General features: G+C 36.8%; 1 protein-coding gene across 1 annotated transcript in view; it reads right to left on the bottom strand.

Moving 5' to 3' along the window:
- Window positions 1–7,838: 7,838 nt before the first annotated feature.
- Window positions 7,839–26,851, bottom strand: part of CEP120 (centrosomal protein 120) — a 114,813-nt gene continuing 95,800 nt past the window's right edge. Inside the window, exons 18-20 of the mRNA XM_069087736.1 lie at window positions 23,729–23,827; window positions 14,544–14,689; window positions 7,839–12,416 (exon numbers count right to left, since the gene is read on the bottom strand). Of these exons, the coding sequence (XP_068943837.1) occupies window positions 12,182–12,416; window positions 14,544–14,689; window positions 23,729–23,827 (480 nt within the window). The 3' untranslated portion in view covers window positions 7,839–12,181. The remainder of the gene's footprint in view (window positions 12,417–14,543; window positions 14,690–23,728; window positions 23,828–26,851) is intronic.

Below are 26,851 nucleotides of genomic sequence, written 5' to 3'. Positions count from 1 at the left end.
TTGGCAGGAAATCACAGCCTCTGGATCAGAGGGGAGTAGGGTGTGAGAAGACTGGAAAGGTAGGAAGGGACCAGATAATAAAGGACTTTTTAAAAGCCAAGCAGAGGATTATATATTCTGTCAGATTTGGACTTTAGGAAGGTCAGCTTGACAGCTAACTGGAGCATACAGTAGAATAGACACACTCGAGACAGGGAGACCAACCAGCAAGGTATTGCAATAGCCCAGATATAAGGCCTGTACCAAGTAGGGTGGGGAACAGAAAGGGTATATGAGAGACGCGGAGGTAGGATTGATGGGACTTTGCAACTGATTGGATATCAGATGGAGGGCAAGAGTAAAGAATTGAAGATTATACTTAGGTCGTGAGTTTTCTTTTCCCCCCAGGATGATTCAGACAAGTCCTCCTTAAAGGGTTGGGGGACCAAGGGGTAGAACTTTATGGGGAAAGTGAAATTGTCTTTATTTATCATTATTATTGTGAATGTCTGATAGGAAGGATGATGGTGCCTTCAACCGTAATGAGAAACCTAGGAAGAGTTCTGTCTTACAAACATTATGATATCCAGCCCCGCTCAAATTTAGGACATACCTGGAAGAACATGCCACACTATATGGCCATTTTGAGCCATTGAAAATCTTTGTGTCCTGACTTGAAGGACTTCTTAAATAAGCACAGGCAGGGGCAGGGGTCCAGGATCTTCCCAAAGTTCAGGTTGCTCTAACATGAAGACTTTGAGAAAACCAGAGACAGTGGGACCTAATCAACATGGCTTGCAGGGGACACTCGATCTATCTGCTAGTCATTGGCAGCAGGTTACAATTATATCAAGAAACCCTTAATAGATGCCCTGATTCACAGGGAAATCTCCGTTTACAATGAGGATTGTGTCAGTGTGGGGGCGGGGTGAGGACAGGGGATATGGAGAAAACCAACGAAAGGAGCCCAGTGGTGATGTTTAGAAGATGCTCCATTTGAGGTGGGCTACCCCACCTTAGTGGTAGACAAGTAGCATTGTAGAAATGTTTATGATGAGTTCTTCAGAGTCAGTACCTGTAAAGGAACTTATGGCAATTTGTATGCTGGACATTGTGGGTAAGGTCAAATGGAAACCTTTGATGTTGCCTGAATTATCCCTTGAAATCAGTATTAAAAAAATATTGAGTGGTGGTGGTGGTGGTGGTGGAGGAAGTATCTCCTTCTTAGGAATAGAGATGAAGAAAGCCGAATTTGGGGACAAATGTAAATTTCATATCCTTCTTTGTAGATTGTGTTACATTCTCTTCTTCCATTTCTCAGTTTTGAACAGTCTTCTGTAATTCAAATAGGTGTTTTCTCATAAATATGCGGGTTGCTTTCTCCAAAAAGCTTGTCTTTGACACCGAAGTGCTGAAACCTTGGGACTACATTTCTGGGTGAAGTAAACTTAATGCTTAATTGTCAGGGTTCTGTGGATTCTACTCATTTGCACTTTACTTTCATTTTCTTCTATTACTTCCTTCACTTCCTCTCCTCTTCCTTCCTTATCAAGACATTATTTCACTGATATACAGAACTACTTTGAAAACTTGCTCCATTAACACAAATCAGCAACTTACCTGTAACTTACTTGTAGTCATACAAAGATGCCTACCTAGAGCCCTGAAAGATTAAGTGACTTGCCTATGGTCACACAGCTAGGACACAGGGATAGAAAAAGGGTTTTAAACCAAGTTTTCCTAACCCCAGGGCTAGCCCTTTACTCACTTCTCCACAATATCACACTACCTCTCCTTCAAGATGCAGCTCAAGCACCACATGAAGCCCTTGATTCCCCTAAATGCCAAAGCCAGGGGGGTGGGGAACCTGTGACCTCAAGGCCACAACTGGCCTTCTAGGTCCTAGGGTATGGCCCTTTGAGTCCAGGTTTTACAGAACAAATCCTTTTTTAAGGTTATTTGTTCTGTGAAGTTTGGATTCCGTCAAAGGGTTTTACTTGACGACCAAGAGGGTCACATGTAGTCTCAAGGCTGCAGGTTCCCCACTCCTGGCCAAAACCTTCAACCACTACTTAGTTGTTTATTGTATATTTATTCTGTATACAAGATACATGCTGCTTCCTCCAGTATACTGTAAGCTCCTTGAGAGCAGATTCTTTTCTTTTTAATCTTTATATCCCCAGAACATATACCTATCATGTAGCAGATACTTATGTACTTGTTGACTGGTTAATAACTTGTTAATACTTCTGGGAAGTTCTTAATCTAAATTCCCAGAAAATGATAGTAAGACTGGTCTTCATACTGGTTTGGAGGATCAATGATATTCAGACTTGTTTCTTCAAGTATTATCCTCCAGTTGAGTTACTTTGCTTTATACAGATCTGAAGTCTTTTCCTACTTCTTCCATATCTTAAATTTTGCCTCACTGTTCATTCTTGTCAATTTAGTTTTTTTATTTATTTGTTCCTCTTGCATCACTCTGCTCCTGAAAAGAGCTCACTGATTTATCGAGATTTTCCATAATTGTTTCTTCATTGTAACTTTTTAAATTGAATTCTTCCTTCAGCAAACTTACTTCCAATTTTAGATGCCACATCTTCTTTTGTACCTCTTAATGTGATTCCCAGTCACTGGAAATTTTTGCAACAAATCAATTCCTATTTGTAGAATACTGGATCAGTTCCATTGTACTATAGACTTATTCAGTTGTCAAAATTTCCCCACCTTATTTTACTTTGTAAATAATTGCATTGTAGATTTTTTCTTACTCATTTCTTCATCTTTGTATTAGCTTTCCTATGCAAATTCCATTTCCTTCTTTGTGATTATTCTTTTATTAAGCACATCTATTGCTGTTTTAGGTATTTCTAGCAGAATTAGCTGGGTTTAGTCAAAATCTAGCCTTTGGCCATCTTATTGGGACTTCCAAGATGAATTTTTTCCTATTTCAGATCTAAACTTTAAGATGTGTTTACACATCATGATTTTTCACCTCAACAAACTTGTCACAGACCAAGATTCCCCCTGCCCCCCCCCCCAAATTGATATGACTTGACAGTCTGGGCCAGGAATTGAAGTTTCTTTGACAGAAGTATTATTCATCAATTCATTTCACTCTGTTGTCACCTACAATCTCAATGAATGTTAAACTAGTAAATTTTTATATAGTGAATAGATGGTTAGGTTCTAGGTAAGATCTTCTGAATATCACAAATTTCTAAAAAATAATAATGCTGTTTTCAAGCAGTGCTAGGATCATCAGCTGGAAATATAAAACGAACCTCTGATGAACTTAAAATAACAAAATCTAACAGTTCAGAGAGGATTTCTGAGGAGAAACAAAGTAAGAACTCAATGAAAACTGAACAGTGGTTTTACTGTCACTTCAAAAGACTACCTTTCCATGATGGGCTGGCATTTAGCAAATGCTAAATAATGTTTAAAGCATAATTTAGTGGCAGTATTTTGGCTGCTGTAGCCACCTTTTAATCTCATCTAAGAAACTGGGGATAAGGGGATGATCAGTACCCATCCTAATGTTTATATATTTGACAGTTTACACACACACACGACTAATATTTTAATCATGAAAAGGTTTGCTTCATACAAATGCCGTCCATGTGAAAAGAAAAATATTTCTCTACAAATTGTGGGTGAAACTTTTCCAAAAATGTATTATTAATGGTCACTACTTTAATACTCTTGTATTATAAATGACAGGTTTAATATTCTTTTAAAATACAGAACAGTTTCTGTACTTTAAGAATAAATTGACTATCTGAAAAAAGCTCTAGGAGGTTACTGTACATTAATATATCAGAAAGCCAATAAATTATTTTTCCATAAATTAATCTTTCAAAGCAGAATTTCCCTTCTCAACTGAGCGCCAAACTCCTGACTCCATGAGAGACTTCATATCTGCAGAGCAGACATCTGGAAAAACATTTCTAATGAAAACACTACTAATATAACCCCCTGGAGAAGCAAATGAAATGGGATCTAAGTATATAGCCGCCTGTCTACAGTTACATCTCTAACAATGGTAGATTACCATTTGGTGCCTTTTATGACTAACACAAGTGAGTCTTAAACAGCTCTTCTGGGTGCGGTAAATAAAATATTTTTTAAGTTCTCAAACAATGCCTTATGTATTTCAGAGCCAAGTGTCAACAAAGATAACAGCTTACATCTTTGGCCACCAAGTGATTAAAAATGGCTCATTGTTTAGTAGAAAAGGAGCAATGGTGACTTTACTGAAGTGACAAATGGGATGTTACTTCAATTCACACTGTGGGCTTCACTCTCCCAACCCCAACTTATACTGGCAGGCTGGATCCCCAGATCATAGCTAGCTACTGCTTCCCTTAGAGTTCTATGAAAAACCCGAGGAGTTGGAGTGTATTTGAATACATTTGCTCATGAGCTCCCATCTGATGTATTCTCCCCCAAACCAAATGACCAGTTAATATCTCTCTGACATCAATTAACAAATGAACATCAATTACCTTTTATAAAAGGATATTTATTGAGAAGGTATAGGAAAGACTAAAACCAACATCCCCTACCAGAAGTATCCTTACCTCTACATACTCAATCCCTGTGAAGAATGGACTAAAACTTACAATGATTTCTACTTCTTGGCCCATGGAGTCCCTGTTCAGAATCTATTTCTGGGTGTAGCATAGCTGCTGGGTACAATGAAGCTGGGTTGGGTCCAGGTGGCTGTTCCTCAGGATTAGCTCCCAAGTAAGCTTAACTGAAGCAGTTATCAGATAGATGACTCTTTAACTAGCTTCAGTTCCTGGATCTCTGATGATCCTTCTATTCTTTCAAAACTCACAAGCTCATAAACTGGTCCCTTTGGTTTCCAATACTCAGGTATCTTATATGAGGAAAAAAGAAACAACAGAGGAGGAAGAAATATTTCATGGACACATGATGTCAAGGTGACCAACTAGATCACAATTCTTCTATCATCTACCAACAGGGAAGAAAGACTTGGCCCATTTAAACATTTTGTATGCATTTTTAGTTCTGATGCAACACTCAGTTAAAAAGGCTTTTTGTCACCACCCGGTGAGCCAACAGGATATAGGCAGAGGGTGCCTGTTCCTTCTCTGAAATAGGGAAGAAAAGACTCCTCCATTACATATTTCTCAAAGCAGACTGAGCAAGTCTCCATATAGTTACTGGACTGGCCAGTCTCCTCAATAACACTGTAGTTCCTAAACAATAAACACCCTCAGTAATTGATCTGAATTCTCAAGTCATGACATTAGAGGTGATTCTACTCTTTCTGATCTAGCACAAGAATCATTATATTAGTTCATACAATGGAATTGCATCATAATCCCATTTTACTTACCTTAATTCAACTGTACACTCTTAGGAGAAAGGAAGGGAGAAAGGAGAGAGATGGAGAGGGAGAGGAAGAAGGGAGAGAGGGAGAGGAAAGAGAGATGTTGAGAGAGAGAAACAACTTAAATATCTTCCATTCTGCTCAGGGAGCATATGACATGAATCTGATCTCTCAGTTGGGTTCAACTGCCAAACATCTCTCATAATGTGAATGTCTTGCTGTGCTGAATGTGATTCTAGATTTCGTTGTACCTACAATCTATTCATTCTGCTTAGGCTGACAGTGCTAATGACAACAACCTTAGCTAGCTTTCCTAGTCCAATAAAAAGTGCCCTGCTGTGTACCCTTTGACTTCCTTGTGTTCTCTCTCTTGCCTCATGGTGAAATAGGAAGAATAAACAGTTATGTGGAGTGTGATCACACTCCAATATAATCACATATGTGTGTGAAGCCATTTTTCCAAGAGTATTTTCCCCCTAATCTTCAGTTTTATTGCCAGCTAAGTCTATTCATTTTTTCCTTTTATTTGAGTAGGTCTCATTCTTTGCTTCTTGCTTGATCAACAGCTACACTTAATTGTAGTGAAAATAAAATTTATAGTTGTTTACATAACAACCATCTCAACTAAGGTTTCTAAAGAGACCATGGCACCTTTCCAGTTACAATTGGTTATAGACACTGTTCTGTACCTCAAGAGCGGTTTAAGGGATCCTCTTCCTAAAAGCAATCTGGTCTCTACACACCCGCCAACATGATTTTCCGAAAGAGTAGGTCTGATCATGTTACACACCTCTCTCCCACAGTCAATCAACTCCAGTGGCTCCCTATTACCTCCAGTACCAAATATAAAATATTCAGCAATTAAATTGTGTGACCATTTGACCCCTTTCTATTTTTCCAGTCTTGGACTCTACTCCCTTCCATGTACTCTATGACACAATTACAACAGTTTACTTGCTGTTCCTTATACATTAACTCTATGACTCAACTGTTACCATGCCTTTGCTATCTCCTGTTTCTGAAATGTTCTCCCTCCTTACTTCTACCTCTTAGAATATTTTTCAAGATTCAGCTAAAATATTTCTTCTGCAGGCTTTTCCTTGTACCTTCTTCCAGCTGTTACAGACTTCCCCTCTCGTCATCCATCTATTCAGTATTTATCTTGCATCCATCTCTTTGCATCTTCCCATTAGAATGTAAATTTCTTGAGGGCAGGGACTAATGTTTTTGCCTTTTTTTTTAATCCTGAATTCTTAGCACAGTACCTAGCACATGCTGTTGTTCAGTCATGCCCTACTCTTTGTGACCCCATGGACCATACTGTCCACAGGGCTTTCCTGGCAAAGATACTGGAGTGGTTTGCCATTTCCTCTTCCAGTAGAATTAGAGCAAACAGCGGTTAAGGTCTTACTTACTTACTTACTTGCTGTATCAGCAATGCCATATTCACAATGCCTATAGAGATTACAAATATGCTGATATAATTATCCATCACAAAATACGTCATGTTTGCCATATGGGGAAATAAACTAGAAAATTTATTAAGATACCAAAAGACTGAGTCCCAAAACCAGAAAGTGAAAGCCATCAGATTAGTTATGATATTGGCACAGATAGATAAAGTAGAAAGCACCCACATTCTCAAGCCTTTAAAACAGAACAGGCTACCTCAGGCAAAGGTCCTCCTCTCCCCACGCACAGCAACCACCCAGCGCCCGGGAAGCGCGCTCCCAGCAGCTCCGGCCCCTGGCAGTCCTCAGCAGGAGTCCTTAGCAGAAAGTCCTTAGCAGTCCTAACTCAAAAAGGGCTTCACGCTGCCGCTGCCTCTGCTGCTGCCGCAGCTGTCGCAACCACCGCCAGCCACCGCAGGACCGCTAGCTCGGCTTTCGCTTTCCCTGGCTTTCGCTTTCTCTTGCTCTGCCCCTTCCTGCTATGTCAGCACGTCCATGGGGCATGGAAGATCTTTAAATCCCATAACCCTTACATTCGGCCCCAAGATCTTTCATGTCCCTTACTTGGCAAAAATACAGTAGGAATAACTGGTGTCAACAAAATTTCACAACAATATAACAAGAATAGCACACAATAAACACAGAAAACCATATTTTAGGGTGGGGCTTGAGCACAAGCTCCCCATCATTCCCCCCACCCCGAACAAATGGGGCCCCAAAATCTTGTGGTAAGGGGTGAAGATCTCTTCTTCTATGGCTACTTGCTGCTGAAATCAGATGTAGAACTGTCCCTGTCCTAAGGGGTCCCATTTGAGAGGTCAGTTCTTAATATGCTTGATGCCAGGTCCAAGGGTGACACATCACAGTTGCAGACAGGGGGTGACATCCAGCTTAAGCTATCAGGCATCTACAGATGGAGGGTACCAAGCCTGTGGAAACAAATCTAACAAACAAGGTTGTAGCAGCAAACACCCCAAGCGCGTCCTCAGGGTTTGCAGCTACCACAGGTTCTTGGATCTGCTTTGTTAAAGGAAAGCAACTCAAAATGGGTTAACAAGCTTACTTTAATCAGTCAGACATATATCGTTTACCTTGTTCAGGAGAAAAGGTCAGCACCCTGAACCTCAAAGTATACAGGCATAATTATCAAGACAGAAACATCAAGTAGACAGATTTCCAAACTGTCCAACCATTACATCCATACCCAGTCAACATCTGGGTTTCCACATTCTGGGTTTTTCAAAGCCAGGGGACTCTCAACAACAGCTTCCCAGAATTCAGATCAAATCACAGAACACTTCTCAAAGTGAGTCCCAAAACAAAGCTACACATCAGGGCTTATATAGCCTTCTCCTGGCTCAGAGAATGTAACAACCTTATTGACCCACTGGCCAATCAAAAAGTATCTACTGAAAAACAAGCCTCCCACCCTAGGCTTCAGGTGCACATTAGCCTAGGGGCAGGGAAGATCTTTAAAATTTACATTCGCATTACACTTGCCCAAGGTCTTACTGTATCCAGTGTCTGAAGCCAGAACTCTGGTCTTCAAGCCACCGAGTTGCTTTGATACATAGCAAGTACTCAATAAAAGCTTGCTGAATGATCGGAATCCCCATTTGACTTCAAGGACAAGGTCAAATGCTGCATCCTAAAGGACCTTTAACAATTCTCCTAATTTGTTAGTGCCTTCCTGTCCTTTATATATTATTTTGTATTTACTTTGTGTATATTGATCTGTGTACAAATTATTTCTGCTCAATAGAATGTAAGGTCTTTGAAGGCTTGGAATATTTAATTTTTATCTTTGTATCACTGCTGCCTAACATTGTGTTTGAAACATACATATTAAGAGCTTAATAAATACTTGTTGAACTGAATTGAAACAGGATGTGTTTTGCAGACAAGAGAGATGATTACCATTTTCGGATATCATTGTACTGATAGCATCAATCATCAAAAGACAGTAGACTCTCCTAAAAGAGATACATAATCACTCCATTTTGAAGATTATCAGTCAGTCCCGTCTGGAACCTCCATTTAAATGAGTTGAGGGGCAGAACAATCTTACAAGATGAGAAGGCTGCCAAATTGTGATAGAGAAATACTAGACAGTCAGAAGTTGAGCCCAAAAAAGAACATTTATAAGTGAATATGGCTGGTCTGGGTACTTTCCTTACAAATGGAGGTTCTGGGCAGAAATGAGCAATTAGAAGGGGAGAGTACAGTGACTGTGTGATCTTTCAGGGTGAGAAGGCTTGGTTAGTTAGAATGCAAATTCCTTAAGGACAAGGGCAGTTTTTGTCTTTGTACCTAGAACTATGCTTCCCAGAGAGTAAGTTTAAAAAAGCCTTGTTGAAATGATCTGTAAACATTGTACAAATCTCTTTTTGTATTTATATTATTTTATTCAAGTTTTGAAGTGAGGCGATGGATGAATATTCCCTGGGATACAGCTTACCAATTCCTATGTTTAAAATTAGAGCACTTATTGAAAAAGTCTTCTAAGAGACAAACACCAATATTCAAGAGATTATCCAATTTACTTTTTGTATCAGAATTAAATAGTACAATTTAGCTGGTCTTTAAATAATGTTTAGATCCTGGAAGGAAAGGTACTATCACCATGCTGTACCACTTGAAGTACAATATCTTTATTATAGCACTTGATTAGTAGGCTAAAGATGCATTTCCATAGTCAAAAAGGAGAAACTTTAGAAGCAGTTATCAATACAGTAAGTAAGATATTAGCATGAAAGCATGAACTGGCATGTAACTTAAAGCATATTACTTCCTTTAAAACCACATGCCAAGAACTAACACACTTCAATGGAGTTAGAGCATCTATGGAGGGGTGGTGACATCATAGTGCCTAGAAAAGGATGTTATATTTGTACACGATGTCAACAAGACAGATTCCAGCCTGCAATCTCAATATAACAGTGATTAGGCGACTTTGGCAAGGAAATGCTGAACCACCTATCCTAGCTACTTTTAAAATACTTCAGGATAAACTTTTGTTGGAAAAGTGTTGCCATGATAAGACACCAACAGTGTGACTTGTAATTTTTACTAAATACCATAAATTTACTTCAGAGAAGCATCTTTCAAAGACCAATCTTGAAGGCTCATGGCCACCAAGGGATGTCACCCTGGAATTACCTGCTTTTCATCTGAAATGACAATGAACATCTTCACCATATTTTGCTATTTTATATATGAAGTAAACTCTTAATTCACCTATATTTATTTCACAAACTAAACATACAGATAAACAAGTAAATATTTCTCCCCCATCCCCCAATTATAGAAAACAAAAAAGCAAATTTTAATTTTCAGTTGAATTTTTTTTTAAATTAATCTTACTTCACATTAAAAGTTAAAGAGATTGTTACCTACTATCTTGTTTTCTTACAATTAAAGGCATAACCCACAATTCAGAAGACTTATTTGCATATTGAATGGCTGATGCTGACAGGGTCACAAAAAATATTAAAATATCAGACCCTCACCATTATAACTAAAGGTATCTGTAATCTAAGCATTTGAGAGAAACACAAAAATAACTACACAAAGATGACATAAAATTAAACTTACCAAGAATATGTCACCCACACTATCTAGAAGCAAAAGGCACATAATGATACAAATATACTACTTAAAAGTTCAAAAGTGCTTAAAAATTCTGATTTTATTTGTTAAGTTACATAGGAAACCCCCCCCTCCCCGGCACTTCCCCTCAGGCAAAGTAAACCACACACTCATTTTACAATATCCTTTTTTCCTTAGGCCCCCTCTAGTGTTTGAAAACTGTCACATTCAGCATACAGAGAAAACTGAAAGAAAATAATGACAATATTTTAAACAAGTTTTCCCTCAAACACACAAAAAGATTACAACTCCATTCAAGTGGCATAAAATCAATCAGAGAAAATATGCAACCATAATTAATATTTTAAAATCCTATGATTCATATATTCAACCGTCCCCTTATTATTATTATCATACCTTTACATTTACTTACTGTCATGTTGTTTTAAGGCGACTAGCACTCTGTCCGAAAAATAAAAATTGTAATAATCTTTTTAAAGACGTTATACTCTTCTACGCCCCCCCCACCCCCAAAAGAAGTTTAGGTTGATTTTAAAAATGTTCCATAATGACTTTATGGGGTTTATTGATAAGTAGAATATCCTTCCCCAAAGGATCAAAATTTTTAAATTACTCCATTTTGGAATTCATAAAACTGACCTAAATAATTAACTCTGCTATAAAAATTTTGAATACACTGATAAAATATGTTGAAAAAAGGAGGTGAAAAATGTTACTCTGGGAACTGAAACTTACAGAGTTCTGAATCAGTACAATGCTTGGCTCTGAAGAAAACAACAGAAAGAAACACTTAGAGTTTTACAGACTTGGCACTATTGAGAAGTCCAATGAATTATTTTCATTTACTTTAAATAAAAAAAGGCTAAAATGGAGGGGGGAAAATTAGTATCAATTTTCATTCATTTATTTTTTCAGCTGAAGCCTTTAAAAAGTGTGTTTCCCCACTGAGGAAAAAAAGGATTTGCACTAGTATGTCACTATTACTGAAATAATACTGGTTTATCTCTAATTCTAAGGGAAAACAACTCCACCTTGTACATGAGACTAGAAGAAAAAACAAGTATCAAGATGTTTTTCTAAAAGGTTAAGAATAAAATACTTCAAAAATGTGAACATGAGTTCAATGGATGTCGCAACTAAAAAAACCCCAAACCTTTTAAACTGTATTAAAACAAATAGACTGATTGGGTATTTATTATTTTGCTGCCTATCACTGAACATGGCTTCTCTGAACATGGCTTCTCTGTATTGGACATACTACTTCCTGCTTAAAGACATTATCTGCAACTGTTACACATCCGCAGAAAAAAAAAGGCACACTGTTTAAAAAGAATAAAATAAAACTTGTAACATTTACAACTGGTCTCAACTTAAAGATATTTACATGTAACAGGACACAGCATTTATAAAGTGCAACATATATTTTTTTGGCTCACTGTATAAAATTATGTCACTGGGAATTACTGCAGTCATCTTTCCCTAGACAAATTTAGTGAAAAGCTATTTTGAAAGTTAGCCATCAAATGATAGATTATGAGAAACAGTGAAAAGTTGCCTAGTGAGTGAGTATATAAAAAGAAATTACAAATAAAACCAGTGTGGGAGAGGTAGAATAGATTTAAAGTAAATAAAAACCAAATAAATACTATATAATAACAAAAAAATCTTTTCATGGATGTGAAAAAAAGAAAACAGTTTTTAAAACATTCTCCTGCCTTCAGAGTTTTACAATGAAATTAGAGCTCAGATTCAGTCTTTAGTAAAGATTTTCCAAATGTTATTAATTACTGGTACTGCTTTTGGCCAAAGCTTCTCTGATCTGACGGTCCAGTTCACTTATTATCCGATCCTCATGATTATACACACCCGTTCTCATCAAAGTATCTCTTTCTTCTATTAGACGAGTCAGATAATCATCCAAGTCTTCTTCTAAAGCTTTTCCGCCTGGGCTCTCCTTTTTTCCACTTGCAATCTCTCTGGAATTCTGGAACTCTTCTGAGTCTTGCTTCCTTAACCTGATAAAACAGAAACAAATTCCCCTTGGATAGGATGCCGCTTCTCTACTTTGGTATCTAGAAACCACATTCCAAATTACTTGATAGTAAAACAAGTCATGCTAAATCAAGCTGTCAGCAAAGGCTGAAAAAAAGGGCAGGTTAAGGAATGTTAGGGTCTCTCTTTGGCTTATCTAATTTGTGGATCCTTTGCCTGGATCTCACTTTTCATTGTAACAGGTATTTTCATGCCTGTCTTCCCCCCCACCCTGAGAGCAGGCATCTGTACCTTGTACACCTGGCATCTAGCACAGTACTGTGTACACAGAAGGCATTTAATACATATGTTCAATAGAAGTGACGGAGTGCCTTGCTGCTACATTATTTCTGTAAGTTAAACTTTATGTTACAATCATTAATTCTTAAAAGTTGGGAGGGATCCTAGAAAATAGTAACAAAATTATATACCTTCTGCTTGAATATTTCTAATGACAGAGATGTCAGTGCTTCAGTCCATTTAATTTTTGGACAGTTCTTATCCTTACTCTACATATCAGTCCTAAGTCGGCACAATGGAGGAACATATCACACCTGTATTATATTCTCCACATAATAATCCATCAGAGGATCAAAGATTTTGAGCTACAAAGGACCTTGAGGTTTATTTAGTTCAACCCCTTCATTTTATAGATAAGGAAATCAAAGCCCAGTGAGAAGTGACTTGCCCAAGGTCATGCAGAAAGCAAAAGATCTGAAATTCCCTGACTCCAGAGGTCCTCTGTAAAATCCAGCACTTTGTCTACTACAGGCAACTGGGTGGTGAAGTGTGTAGAGCACTGGACCCGGAGTTAGGAAAGATCTGAATTCAAAATTTACTGACTGAGTGACCCTGGGTAAGTCACCTAACCTCTATTTGCCTCAGTTTCCTCATCTGTAAAATGGGGATAATAACAGCACCTACCTTCCAGGATTGTTGTGAGAATCAAATGAGATACTAATTGCAAAGAGCTTAGCATGATGTCTGACACGTAATAAGAGCTATACAAATGTTAGCTGTCATCATTATTATTACACTATCCTTATCCTGTCTCAGTTATTTCAGGATAGTTATCATCACCATTCACTTTTTCTTAGGCTAAAAAACTCTAGATCCCTCAACTAATTGTATGTTTTCCCGACCATTCTTATACTGGTAGCTCTCCTCTGCACATGCTCTAACTTGCCAACTCTTAAAATATAATACTCAAATAATGGACACAATACATGCAGTCTGACCCAGGCAGAATCTATTGCCCTCCTTTGATACAGACTGTATATTATTATAAGTGAAGCCCAATAATGAATTCTCACTTTTTTATAAAGGCAACACAAAAAGCTGTATTGTGCAGTATTACTATTTTTTCACAAGAAATGCTGTAAGATCAGATCTCCCTTCTCCTGGATTTAAATAACTTTTTGAAAAAAATCTAAAAACAAGAATGATTTATACATATCCTATTAAACTTTATCTTGTTGGTTTCACCTAACATTCTGTGTTAAGATCTCAGTTCTGCTGTCATCTTCAGTTGTTTTTAGCTACAAATTTGACAAGTCAGTCCTCTATCTTTTCTTCCAAATTACAGTTAAAAATATTTCATAGGACGGGGCTAAGAAGCTATATGGTCTACCCTAAGCTGACTACCCTATCAACTTTCACCCAGGTTGACATCTACCTACCTATTAATCATCACTCTTTTGGTCTGGGTGTCCAATCATCTTTGAATGCATCTAACTGTGCTATCAAGTTAGATATTTCTTTAGCTTGGTCTTCTACGATATAATCAGATACTTTATTACATTAAATCAAGATAAATCATATCCATTGCATTCCCTTAGCTACCTAGCTAGTAGCCATATTAAGAAAGGAAATAAAGTTAGTTTGACACACTTTAGTGAACTCATGATGACTCTTAGTTATTATTTCTTTCTTTGCTAACAGTAAAAATAGTCAAGAAGCAATTAACATACCCAATGTTGAGATATACATGACATTTTTAAAATTGTTTATCATATAAATTGCTTATAATTTATGTAATTCAAAGTTACTTTAGCATAAAGTATCCCTTTATCAGCAGTTTCTCATTTCAGGAGTTAATAGTTACACGATACCTGTTGAGTTCATTTCTTATATCTAATAGTTCTTGTCGCTCAGTCTTCATTGTGTCTTTCTCTTCTGCTGCCAGATAACGCAATCTCATGTGTTCTAGCTCTTCCTGTTGTTTTTTAAGACGGGCCATTTGACTCTCTTGCTCACGCTAAAAAGATTATTGAATACTTAATATTAAAGAATAAACACATTTTAATTAGTTTTTGACTCGGCATTATAATCTGTTTCTTTTTCTGTAATTCACATAGTACATCCCTCTCACTTTAAGATCAAACCACCCACAATGTCATTTCTTTAAGCAGAAAAAATAGGTGACTGTTATTATAGGATTTGTGATGGGTTGTAAGCCCCATATTGGTTATCTGTGGCAGCTAGAGTGTCCCACTGGCTGTTGGAAGGATTCTAGCCCACTTGCAGGCCTGCTGTGGCAAACTTTTGGTAGAACATGGATGAGAACTGCGCAGAGAGCGTGGGATGGGCTGTGATTTGTGTCATTGGCACAAACTCCAGAGCTGATCAAATCACATATTCATTTGAGTATTTACTCAAATGAGTCAGAGTAACAGCAGGCCCATTTATATGTTCTCATTATAGAAGTTACAATATAATCTTCATAAATACAATTCTATGAAATGACAGTATAAGAACATCAAAAACAGTAAAAGCCATCAGCACCACTGTCTACATTACCTAATGCAAAAGAAAGCACATTTCCTCAGCTGGTACTCAGAAATACTTGATGATTACTCCTGAATTTTGAAAAGTTTGATTCAGTAAGAATCTCATAATTCCACATGTAAATCTACCTTCAGATGCTGTCCCTCTTCCACTACAAAGTCCGAAGTGATAGTTCATTCACAGAATAGTAAGTATCATAAATTTTGATCTTAAGCACTTTCATCCCCACTTTGAGGACTCCCTGGGTCTTCTCTTTTCATGCTATTCTGTCTACTTGGTGATGTCATCAGCTACCCTGGATTTAATTATTATCTTTATGCAAATGAATTCCTAATTCTATATATCCAGACTTAACCTCTCTTCTGAATTTATCCTGCATCAAAAACCGTATCTTTTTTTAATATTTCAAATTCAATAGAGATCTCAAACTCAGGATGTTTGAAAAAGAACTCAAATTTCCCTCCAAACTTTCCCTCTTCCAAACTCACCTACTGCTGTGAAGATACTCCCATCTGCTCAGGGTCATCCTCAATTCTACACTCCTGCTCAGACCATTTATCCAATTTGGTGTCAAGTCTCCTCATTTCTACCTTCATAGGTCTCCTCTATTTTCCCTTGTTTCCCCCACACGAACATCACCCTTGTTCAGGCATTCACACCTCTAACCTGGACTACTGCAATAACTTTCTGCTTCAAGTCTCTCCCCACTTCAATACAGGTTACAATCACTCACCTGTCCAAGTGAATGTTCTAAAGCACCCAGGTGGAGCAGGTCACTCCTCTTTCCTTTTCTCCTTCCCCCCAGTCCATAAACTCCAAGTTAATTTCGGGATCAAATACAAAAGCCTATTCTGGGCCTTGAAAGCAGCTGTCACAGCCTAGCTCCTTGCCATCTTTCTAGTCTGCTCAGAGCCTACTCCCCGCCATGTTCTTTGCTACCCAGGATGCCTATCTTTCACTGGCTGTCCCCATGCCTGTAGTTCTTTCCCTCTTCCTATCCAGCTCTTGCCTTCCTTGCGTGCCTTTCTCGGCCCCCTTTAACACTAGTGCCTCCCCTCTGAGGCTCTATTTTATCCTTTCTGTGCCACATTTGTACATAGTGGTTTGTACATCCTCTTTCCACTGAGATCGTAAAGCCTTTTCTCTGTATCTCTAAAGCTTAGCATAGTGCTTGGAACTTACATGCTTCTTGACTTGAGTATCAATGACCTCTTTGAGATAAAAGACCTAATAGCAGAATCTCAACATGTGCCAAACTGAACCCATTATCGTTCTCCTAAAGGCCTCCCCTCTTTCTAGCTTCCCTATCAGTCAAGGGCACCACTATCCTCCTGGTCATGCAGGCCTGAAACCTACGTGCCAGTCACCCGCAAATCCTCATTCTTTCCCCACTCACATCCACCCAGTCGCCAAGTCAGTCTCTCCCCCTCCCACCCCTGCCGACGTGCGCCCTGATGAAGACTCTCATCGTCTCATGCCTAGACGACCGCGGCAGCCTGCTGGCTGCTCTCCTGGCCTCAAGTCTTTCCCCACTCCATCTGTCCTCCATTCAGCCACCAAAGTGGTCTTCCTAAAGCCCAGGTCAGCCCCTGCCCTCTACTCCCCCCCCCACACACCTTTCAGTAAACTTTGGTCACTCCACATTATCTCCAGGATCAAATATAAAATCTTCTGTTTGGCTTTTAAGGCCCCTCCCTAACTTCCCAGTTTTCTGATACTTTGCTCCCCTCCACATATATTCTATGATCCAGTAACACTCGCTTCCTTTGTGTTTCTCCCAGTTCCAGGCTTTTTTTACTGGCTGTCCCCCTTTGTACCAGCTAAAATCCTACTTTCTCTAAGATGCCTTCCCTATTTCCCTTTATTTCATGCTAATGCCTTCCCTCTGAGACTACCTCCAATTTATCCTGAAGAGATCTTATTCCTAGAGTTGTTTATACATTGTCTTCCCCATTAGAATATAATTTCAGGATTTCTCTCAAAGCCTAGGGAAGTTTTTGCTTTTCACTGAATCTGGAGTGCTTAGCATAGAGTCTAGCACAGAGAAAATTCTTATAAATGCTTCTTGGGGTCTACTATAGATAAAAAAAAAGTAATTTCCTTTTTACTATGAGAGCTACAGGTGGGGGATGTGGAATTTAAAAAAGATTAAATACATTTAAGTCCATACTTCCTGTTATTAGTATTATTCTTAACATTTTTCTACTTCTATTCCCATACACTGATATATTTCAAATACTTAAGCATCTAAAAAATTGCCACTGGGAGTGGCTAGGTGGTGCAGTGAGTAAAGCGCCAGCCCCACAGTCAGGAGGACCTGAGTTCGGGTCCGGCCTCAGACACTTAACACCCACACAAAAAAAACTAGCCGTGTGACCTTGGGCAAGTCACTTAATCCCAATTGCCCTCCAAAAGGCAAAAAAATTTTTTTTTAATTGCCAATGGGAAAAACTGGACTATGAGATTACATTCCTGCTTCCTGTTAACAGATTTACCAGTTCTGCTGTAAATTTTTTTTAACTTCTTTACCAGCTCTTGTACGAGACAGGAAGATGGTAAAATGTATGACTTTGTGAGAATATGCTGTGAAACTCTTTAGCTAAAGTCAGTCACCAAAACCATCTAGTAAAGGAATCTCTAACATAGTAAAGGATGCTTATGAAATGAAGATTCTTGAAGTGACGTTGACAGCAGCATCATGACATGACTTACTTAAGTGGACCACGAAACCACATTTTTAACATCGTCCTTAAGTAAACCAAATAGAAATTAAACTGAAAAATGATCACTTTTAACGTACTCTTTTGACAAGACATTTCAGTTCACATTTTGAGAGAACTTCAGTTCTGGATAAGTGTGCGTGAAATTAAAATGACTCAATTTATGTCTTCCATATTAAAATCTCACATTTTCTAAAGCTCTTTGTAGTTCACTTTCTTCACAGCTCTGTGAAGTGGATAAATATTTTTATTCCCAATTTATAGACTTAGGACAATGGCTCAGAGTGGCTAAGTGGCGTTTCAACATCACACAGTTAATAAGTGCCAGGGCTGGGATTCTCACATGTTATGACTACAGCCTGATGTTCTTTCTAAAACTCTACCGTATTACCACTTTAATCTCAATATAACTTTCTTGTAGCAAGCTTTATTTTAGTAGTGTTGAAATGCCCTAATGTCAAAAGTAAAATTTCTTGCTCTTTCTTAACTTTAGAAATTCATAAGTTAACAAGTTTGTTGAAGTGAAATTATTCTTAAAGTGGTTTACAAAAGGCAGACTTAACCAATTTAAGTAATAATGCTTTTCATAATAATAGGAAGTAAAAATGTGTATTATACTAATGTATGAACATAGTTATATGGGAAAAGGCAGGTGGGATATCTTAACAATAGCTGCACTTTACTACTACAAAAAAAAAAAGGGTAAAATTGCTCTGCCTTTCTACAAACCCATAACTGACAACAAAGAAGCCACAACAAAACTGGATACGTTCTGTTGTACTGCCCACTTTCTAAATGCATCTCACTGGTGATATGCAAATGAAAGATACTCAATAAATACTTACTGAACTGAACCACTAGTTTGGTTCTTAGTAATAAATTCTATTAATCCTTGGGAAATGTATTTTGTCATTGGTTGAGGATTCTTGCCTAACCCAAAATGAAATACTTAATTTTAAAATGATTTCCTAAAAATTAAATAATTTTCACCTTTCTCCAAAACTTATTGGGAATGATTTAAAATTCATACTAATATAACAGAGAGGAAATAAAATTAAGAACTAGCAAAAGAAATCCTCCCTACTGCCAGGTGTTCTGGGTAAAAAGCTCTTCCATCAAGGGAGCACAATCTTTATTTTGCCATTGCCGCCTATAAATCTGGAAGGAAGATGTAAACATACATATATACTAGACTAAACAATAGCTAAAAAGTGGCCACTACTCACTCTCCTACTCACAGATATCAAGCAACTCTGTGGGAAAAACTTATAGCTGAAGCTAAGGAACTCAAGTCAAGTTTTCTGAAAATAACCCAGAGCTGACAAGTCAGTAGGAGGGCCTGGATGGTTTCAAGACACAGTTTTTAACCAAGACTTGGCTTTCCAACCGTTTTTTTTTTCCCCCCTCAAACAAAGATTTATATCCCATCCTTGGCTAAATTACTTATAAATTAATCAAATTAATTACTCTCAGTGGATAAGCAAGAGACTGGACAAGATAGCACCCATGTCAGCCAATGAAGTCTGTGGTTTTTTTTTTAAACTTAATATATCAGCTTGTTTTTAAACAGATCTATAGTGAACATATATGGCAAAGAACCTACATGCAAAAATTTCAGGACTGTTTTCTTTCTCAGAAAATATACTTTGACACACACATACATAATGGAAATGCTGAATTTTCTACATTATAGAGGTAAAACTACTTATTTCTTTCAAATGATTCACTTTTTAAAAAATTAAAAGTTTGCCCCTACTTCACATGTAGCTAGACTAATAAGATTCTAAAGGGCACCCATTAACTCTGTTAGACATCTAAAGGATTGTTCAGTGCACTGAAGAAGTGACATACATACCCCATCACAGACCAGGCACTGGGAAAACATTCCTTGCTTATTTTCTTAATATATTAATTGAATGGTATATTTCAATTTAAAAAAATCCCAACAAAATTTGACAACTCATTAAAACTATTTCTACATAATCTACTACAGTGGGGGGTAAAAAGGGAAAACTAAATTCCCTCTAAAGTTTTCAACAATGTATGCCCTTTTATAACCAGTGTTACACTTCACCCCACAATAACAAACAGAATGAATGTCTGGGTACCATTTATTTAATTTCAAAGTTAGAAAACATATTTTGTGTTTCACTTATTTTTATGCTGTCACAGCTGTAGATTTACTTAACAAAGAACAAAGAAATCTTATAATTTGGAAACAGCAACTTTTATGGTGGCAAAGCAGAGGAAAAGAGAATTTTTCTAAATACTTAGCTAGTAGATTATGCTTTTTTAATTCACAAACTGACTGTACTAGGTCACCTTTGAGTAATGGAAAGCTCTGTTTAAACATTTCTTTGGCAATGGGCATAAAGCATTAGATCTCATTTCTACAACTTGCCAGCTGGGTTTTGTCATTAACATTTATTAACCATCTACGATAGGGCTTTCAACGTCTAATCCGCACGATACAAATGTTTTGTATGGTCCTCCAGAGGGCTTTGGTGTGACAAATTACTGGCATGGATTACATCCCCGTGGCTATTCACCAGAGGCAATGCAAAATTAACATGGTACTAATCCAATTTAAACAAGAAATTGTACAAACTATCCTCTGAACAAAAACAGATCAGGAATTCCAATTTTATATTCAATCCACAATAAATGTGTTTTTAATCAAGAGTTTTTGGAAAAATTCTAAAGTGATTTTCACACCAATGAAAAGTGACAGCTTGTCCAAGTCCAAACTTAAACTTTCACCTACACAACATCACAATTTGTAATGCACTAGTACCAATTCATCGAGTTTCTTTACCCTTTTCCTAGAGTGGTGCTTCTCAAGCTGTGATCTAACACTAAGGTTTCAGTACAAAAGTAGAGAACACACTGTTAAAGTCATGAATTTTTCAGATTTTTTTAGAACAGCATAATTATTTTACTTTCTTATGTCTTAAATTATAAGGTATGTTAAAAATTATAGAAATTGATACATATATACTTATGAATGCTACTCAAAAGGTGAAATTTTTTCTATGGATATTACTTAAAAACATGTCATAATTTTAATTGCCAATAAATTATTGCTTATAAGTAAACTAATATTGTTGCACATTTCTTCAAAGTATATTACCAATAGAGGCAATTTAGCAAAATGAATGCTTGATTTAGAGTCAAGATGACCTGGGACGTTATGTGTAAACTCAGGCAAGACACCTACCTTCTCTGGGCCTCAGTTTCTTCATCTATTAAATGAAAGGGTTGGCTGGACTAAGGTGACTGATAATCCTATAAAGCCTACACTAATCAAAATGATCAAAGCTGCCCCTTTATATTAACAGCCATCTTTCACTCCCTCACCATCACAATCAGTAGCACAGGAGTACAATTTACTTCTGTGAATTACCCTCTAAAGAGATCAGTACTTCTCAAAGTGGTCTGCATGACATTACTAAGCTTTTTGAATGGGTGGTCTACCCTGTCTCCATTTCCTTACCACCTATTTTTAACAACACAATCCAGCTTTCATACTTACTATTTTCTTGAAATTATTACCACAACTTCTCTTGGACAAAATCAATAATAGGGCTTATCTCAGTTTCCTCCTTATTATTCTAGTTACATCTGACACGTCTCCCCTATTCTCTTCCCCTTTCTAGATTTCTTTTTACCTTGGTTTCTGTGATGCTACAGTTGTACAGGTTCCCTCTTATCTTTCCAGCCATCTGCTGGCTAGTTCTTCTATTATATGTGTGTGTGTGTGTGTGCATCACCTTATAATTCACATTTTTTCTCAATCTCTCAATAAATTACATATTCTCATTGTTCAAACTATTATTGATAGTTCTCAAATCTATAGCTTTATTTTTTCCAGCTTCTTAGCTGCAGTTTAATATAGGACATTTCTTGAAATTAGTATATCTAAAAGAAAATGAATCTTTTCACTCTCAAACCACAGGCTTCCCAACTTCCTATTATAATTGTACTAAAATCCTCTTTGTCTCTTAGCTTTCCAAAAAAAGTTATTTCAACTTTTCTCATTCATTCTGAACATCTACCTTGTCCTGGTTTTTATTTTTCTCTAACTGTAACTTTTCGTAGGTGCTTCTCAGCTTTTCCAGCCATAATAAGTAAAATCCTGGCACAGGTTCAAGGTGGTCACTTTGTATCTACTCATTCCTCATAATTCCAAATTATAAAGCTACAAGAATATACCAATATTTTGAACAATTTATAACCATACACTTATGAATACTATACCAAATATTATTTCTTGCCTTCTCAATGCAAGGGGGAGGAAAGAGAGTGAGAGGAGGAAGAGAATTTGGAATTGAAAATAAACATTTTAAAAACATTTTTAAAAACTTAAAAAAGAATACTATCCCAACAATGAAGTTTTTTTTTCTTATTAAGAAAAAGAACAGACTATTACCCTGAATGCCATTAACTTATTTTTGTCTTAAGTCAGTCAGTAATCATTTATTAAGCACATACTACGTGCCAGACAAGAACTCACAATGGCTCTCTCCTATATCAAAGCTGTTTCTCAGTATAGCATCTAAGACTAAAAGATAATGTTTCTTTAACTTTGTGTCGTAATTCTTGCAATACAGGCCAGTTACTGATTACTTGAGACTCTTCTCTCTTATGCCATCAGTCCCTTCAGCACTTATGTAGTCAGCCGGTACTATTTTATTAATTTTCCTATCTAAAAAGTAGGCTCCTTGAAGGCACTTTAGCTTTTTTTTTTTTTAAACAGCTTCCCATCGTGGCACTTTGTTAATGCTAGTTGACAAAGTCTTTTATCATACTTAATACAGCATAACATGTACATGTTAAATACCATTTGATGATCATGAAGAAAGATTAGGGGGAAAAACGAAACAAAATAGCCTATATGCTAGAACAAAAATATAGGTACTGGACAAAAGCCAAGTTTGGGATAAAAATGAATCATGACTAGCTTTTAAGATGTTAAAATGTTTAGATCACCTAGATTAGCCTCAAAATAAAGAATCTTGTTTGTACCTTATTTAACCTTAATAGTTTGAGGATCTCCCTCCACTTCACTGGGTACATGTTGTCTATACGTTCCTTTGAAAGCTTTCCGTTAGTATTTTGTTTGGATATTTTGTCTCATAATTGTAAATATCACAAATGTCTCTATGATAGATGTCCCTGCTAGCAGGCTTTTTGTCTCATATCATAGTTTTCCAGTAGTAGGAAGGAAAGAAAAGAAAAAAAAAACAAGAAAAACTACGAGGTTTTCACACTTTACTTTTCCCAAATACAGAACAATCCTGTTCATGTCCTTTACTCTATCCCAGTGAATTGCCTGCCATATGTCCCTAAGAATTAAACAAACACATGTTACATTCATAAATGGAAGACTTTCTATTTAATAATCCTCATTTTTCCCACATAAAAAAAAAGACCCCAATATTCTCACTGGAAAAGAAACTAACCAAGGAAAGGGGACAGTAGCTGGTTATAAGTAAAAGCGGAAGAAGAAAATATGACGTGGTGAATGGCCATAAAGACATATTCCCAACATTCCATGGGTGAGAGTAAAGAAAGATGGCTAACCAGTTTAAAAACAGAAGCACCAAGTGGTGTTAGTTTCAACTAAAGAAACACTTTAAAAGAAGAAAAAAATTCCTATGTCCTAAAAATAAACTTCCTCGAATTTTAGAAGTCTGATAAGAACTAATATAATACCAAATGTATGAGTTCAAAAAACTAAAAAGAAAAATCAAACATTAAAATAAAACAAAGGTCAATGAACTACATACCTGCTTTAATCTTGCAAGTTCCTTCAAAGCTCGACTCCATTGCTGTTTGTAATGTAGTTTAGACTTTGTTGCTGATTCCAACTTTCTTTCAAGTTCAACCTAATAGTAATTAAAATCATATCAAATGAAACACTATGCCACAGTATACAATCACTGAAAGATAATATACACAAAGAGTCTGCCTAAAGAAAAGAGTTTATGTAGTGTAACAAATGACATAATCTAAAACTGTTATATAATTTAGTGTAAATATTATGGCACACGAACATTTTCTTGTTTAAAATATAGCCTTATTTTTATGGTCTAACAGCCTATACACAAAGGACCTAGATTAGTGTAAGCCTCCAGACAGTTACTATAAATGTTTAATATATGTATATTATATAAAGATCTTTTGTGTGGTAAAAAAAAAAAAATCCCTTTTTTTCTATTAAAAAAGCAGTTTTGTTAGCATTCCAGTTTAGCTGGCACTGTGGATTCTTAGAAACAAATTATTCCTTTGGATAAGAGCCTCTGCCATGGAATTTGGTTCTATAATATAACAGAAAATTAAGAGAGCTGGCATACATTATTTTTATAATTGTGTTCTGTAAAATCCTAGACCAGAGCAAACAGTAAGAATATTTTATCAAAAGTATATAGTCAAAGGTACTTGAAGAATGCTCTAAAGTAAACACAAACTAAAAGGGAAAAATGTCTTTGACTATATGTATGGCTTTTATTTTCAATTGTTTCTCAAATATATAAAGAAAAACACTAAAATTGTTTAATAAAAAATGATTATTTTTACTTGCAGCAGGCAATCTGTTGTGCATGAACTGGAGCCAACTTGGCTATGCTTTGGAATGTACTTTCTCAAAGTTTCAAACCACGTACCAAGCAAATTAATGAAGCCAACAGACAGTTTTACTATTTAAGTGATAATGTAAAAATGTGCCTGTTAGAGTAAAATAGTGATTTAACAAGCCAGCTTTTTAATGCAAAAAAATCCAATCTTTCCCACACCACTCCCAATGTTTTTTATAGAATGAAGACTCTTCACTATCCAAAAAAATCAATCTTCAGAAAACTCATCTGTAAATAACATGATAGGAAAAGCCTAATGTCAAATTCCAGTTAATATTTACTATTTTGTTACCTAGACACAAACATACTCACACACACACTTTATCAGAAGTAATGTATTCACTATTTTGTTATGGGTTTTATGGTTTACAAATTCGTAATACTCTCTGTATTTCAAATTAAAATTTATTCATGTTGAGCAATAAAATACTGAAGAAAGTACCACAATAAAAAAATGATTGGTTTTGTTCGTTTCTTTCTGCTCCTTCTTTAAAATCTGTAGAATAAGACTCATCTCTTTTGGCTTCTAAAGGATTTATAATGAAATTCTGAACGATCAAAGACTTCTTATTCTAATCTGCAGTTCACCAGGAAGGGTAAGTTAATATACAAGCTCATTAAAACTCTAAGAGACAGTTCAAACAAGTGTTTATTTTTGAACACATAACATGCGCTAGACCCTGCACCAGGTGCTGGAAGAGGCAAGTACAAAAATGAAAGTTCCTACCCTCAAGGAACTTGGATTTTACCAGGAGAATACATACCCACAGACAAATGAAAAAGATATACAAAATAAGTAAGTGGTTGGGACCACTCACACTTGGAACAGACCTAAAAAAGGCAGCACGTGAGCCGAGAGCTGAGCCTTGAAGGTCGTCAGAGATTTCAAGGGGCAGAGACGATGAGGACATATTCCAGGCATGCAAAGGCAGGGATAGAAGACAGAACGTGATGTACCGGGAAAAGCTAGCAGGCCAGACTAGTCTTAATATACAGTGTATGAGTCAAAGTAATGCATATTCAGTCAGGAAATATAGGTTGGAGTCAGATTGTAAAGGGTTTTGAAATGTCAAACAAAGAATCTGTATCATTAACTTAGAGGCAACAGAGAACCACTGGAGCTCACTGAGTAGGGGAGTGACTGTCACATCTGTATTTTAGGACTTTTAATTTAGTAGCTGGGTGGAGGCTGGATTGGAGTGGGAAAGGACTGAAAGCTGGGAACATTCAATCAGAAGTGATTTCTAATAGTCAAGAAATGATGAGGGCCTGAAGAAAGACGGAGACAGATGTAAGAGATTCAGAGAAGGCAGAACTGATGAGATGACAACTAATGGAATATAAATGAGGGTGAGGGAAATGGGGAAAAAATGAGAAAGAAGAGCCAAGAGTAGTACCTAGGCTATGAATCTGGGTGACTAGAAGAATAGTATTTCCTTCAACAAAAATAAGGAAGTTACCATCTGCCTTGCTGCTGTGCCCTTAAGGACCTCTCCATCTGCCCTACAGTTGAGCCCTCCTACATGTCCTATCCTCTTATATTTGAGAACAGGGACTGTATCGATTTTCTATTTGTATCTCCAGGGCACTTAATGTCTAGTTTCATATCATCAACTGCCCATTCAACACCTCCAAATGGTTATCTCATAAGTATCACAAACTCAACACCAAAAAAAAGCTCATTTTCTTTCGTCCCCTCAACCTTCCTCTCTTTATGACTTCTTTGCTCATGTTGAGGGCAGCATCATTCTTCTTTCTAGTTATTCAGGTTCATATCCTCAAATTCTTCCTTACCAATTTTCTTGTTTACTCCCATCAGTTGCCTGGTGTTGTTCTGCAAGAGTTGTCTTGCCATCAGTCTCATTCCCTTTATCACAAAACAATTCGGGTCCTTATCATCTTTCACTTGGATAAATGCAATAGCCTCTTAACTGGTCTGCCAGCTATAATCCACCTCCCATAACATTTCCAAATTAATATGCCTACAGTAGAGGTATGATCATGTCACTTTCCTTCATAAGAAAATCCAAAAGCTCCCACTTGCATTTGGGATAAAAGAGAAATTTCCCCTGTCTTTAAAGTCCTTCACAATCTGGCTAGTGTACCTTTTTGTACATTATTCTTATTCATACACTTGACAATCCATTCAATTGAGACTCTACCCCTCCCCATTACTTTGCATATATTTTTTATTTAATTTTCTATGATTGTGACATATAGCATTCCTCCAAGAGAACATATATTCCTTGAGAGCAAGAATTGGTTTTTGTCTTGGTA

Source organism: Petaurus breviceps, unplaced genomic scaffold (genome assembly GCF_028583685.1).
Source record: "Petaurus breviceps papuanus isolate PSGF00001 unplaced genomic scaffold, PetGlider_PUasm1.0 183, whole genome shotgun sequence".
In the NCBI taxonomy this organism is placed as follows: Eukaryota; Metazoa; Chordata; class Mammalia; order Diprotodontia; family Petauridae; genus Petaurus; species Petaurus breviceps.
Note: the sequence above shows the minus strand (reverse complement) of the source record. Positions and strands in the feature narration are given on the sequence as shown.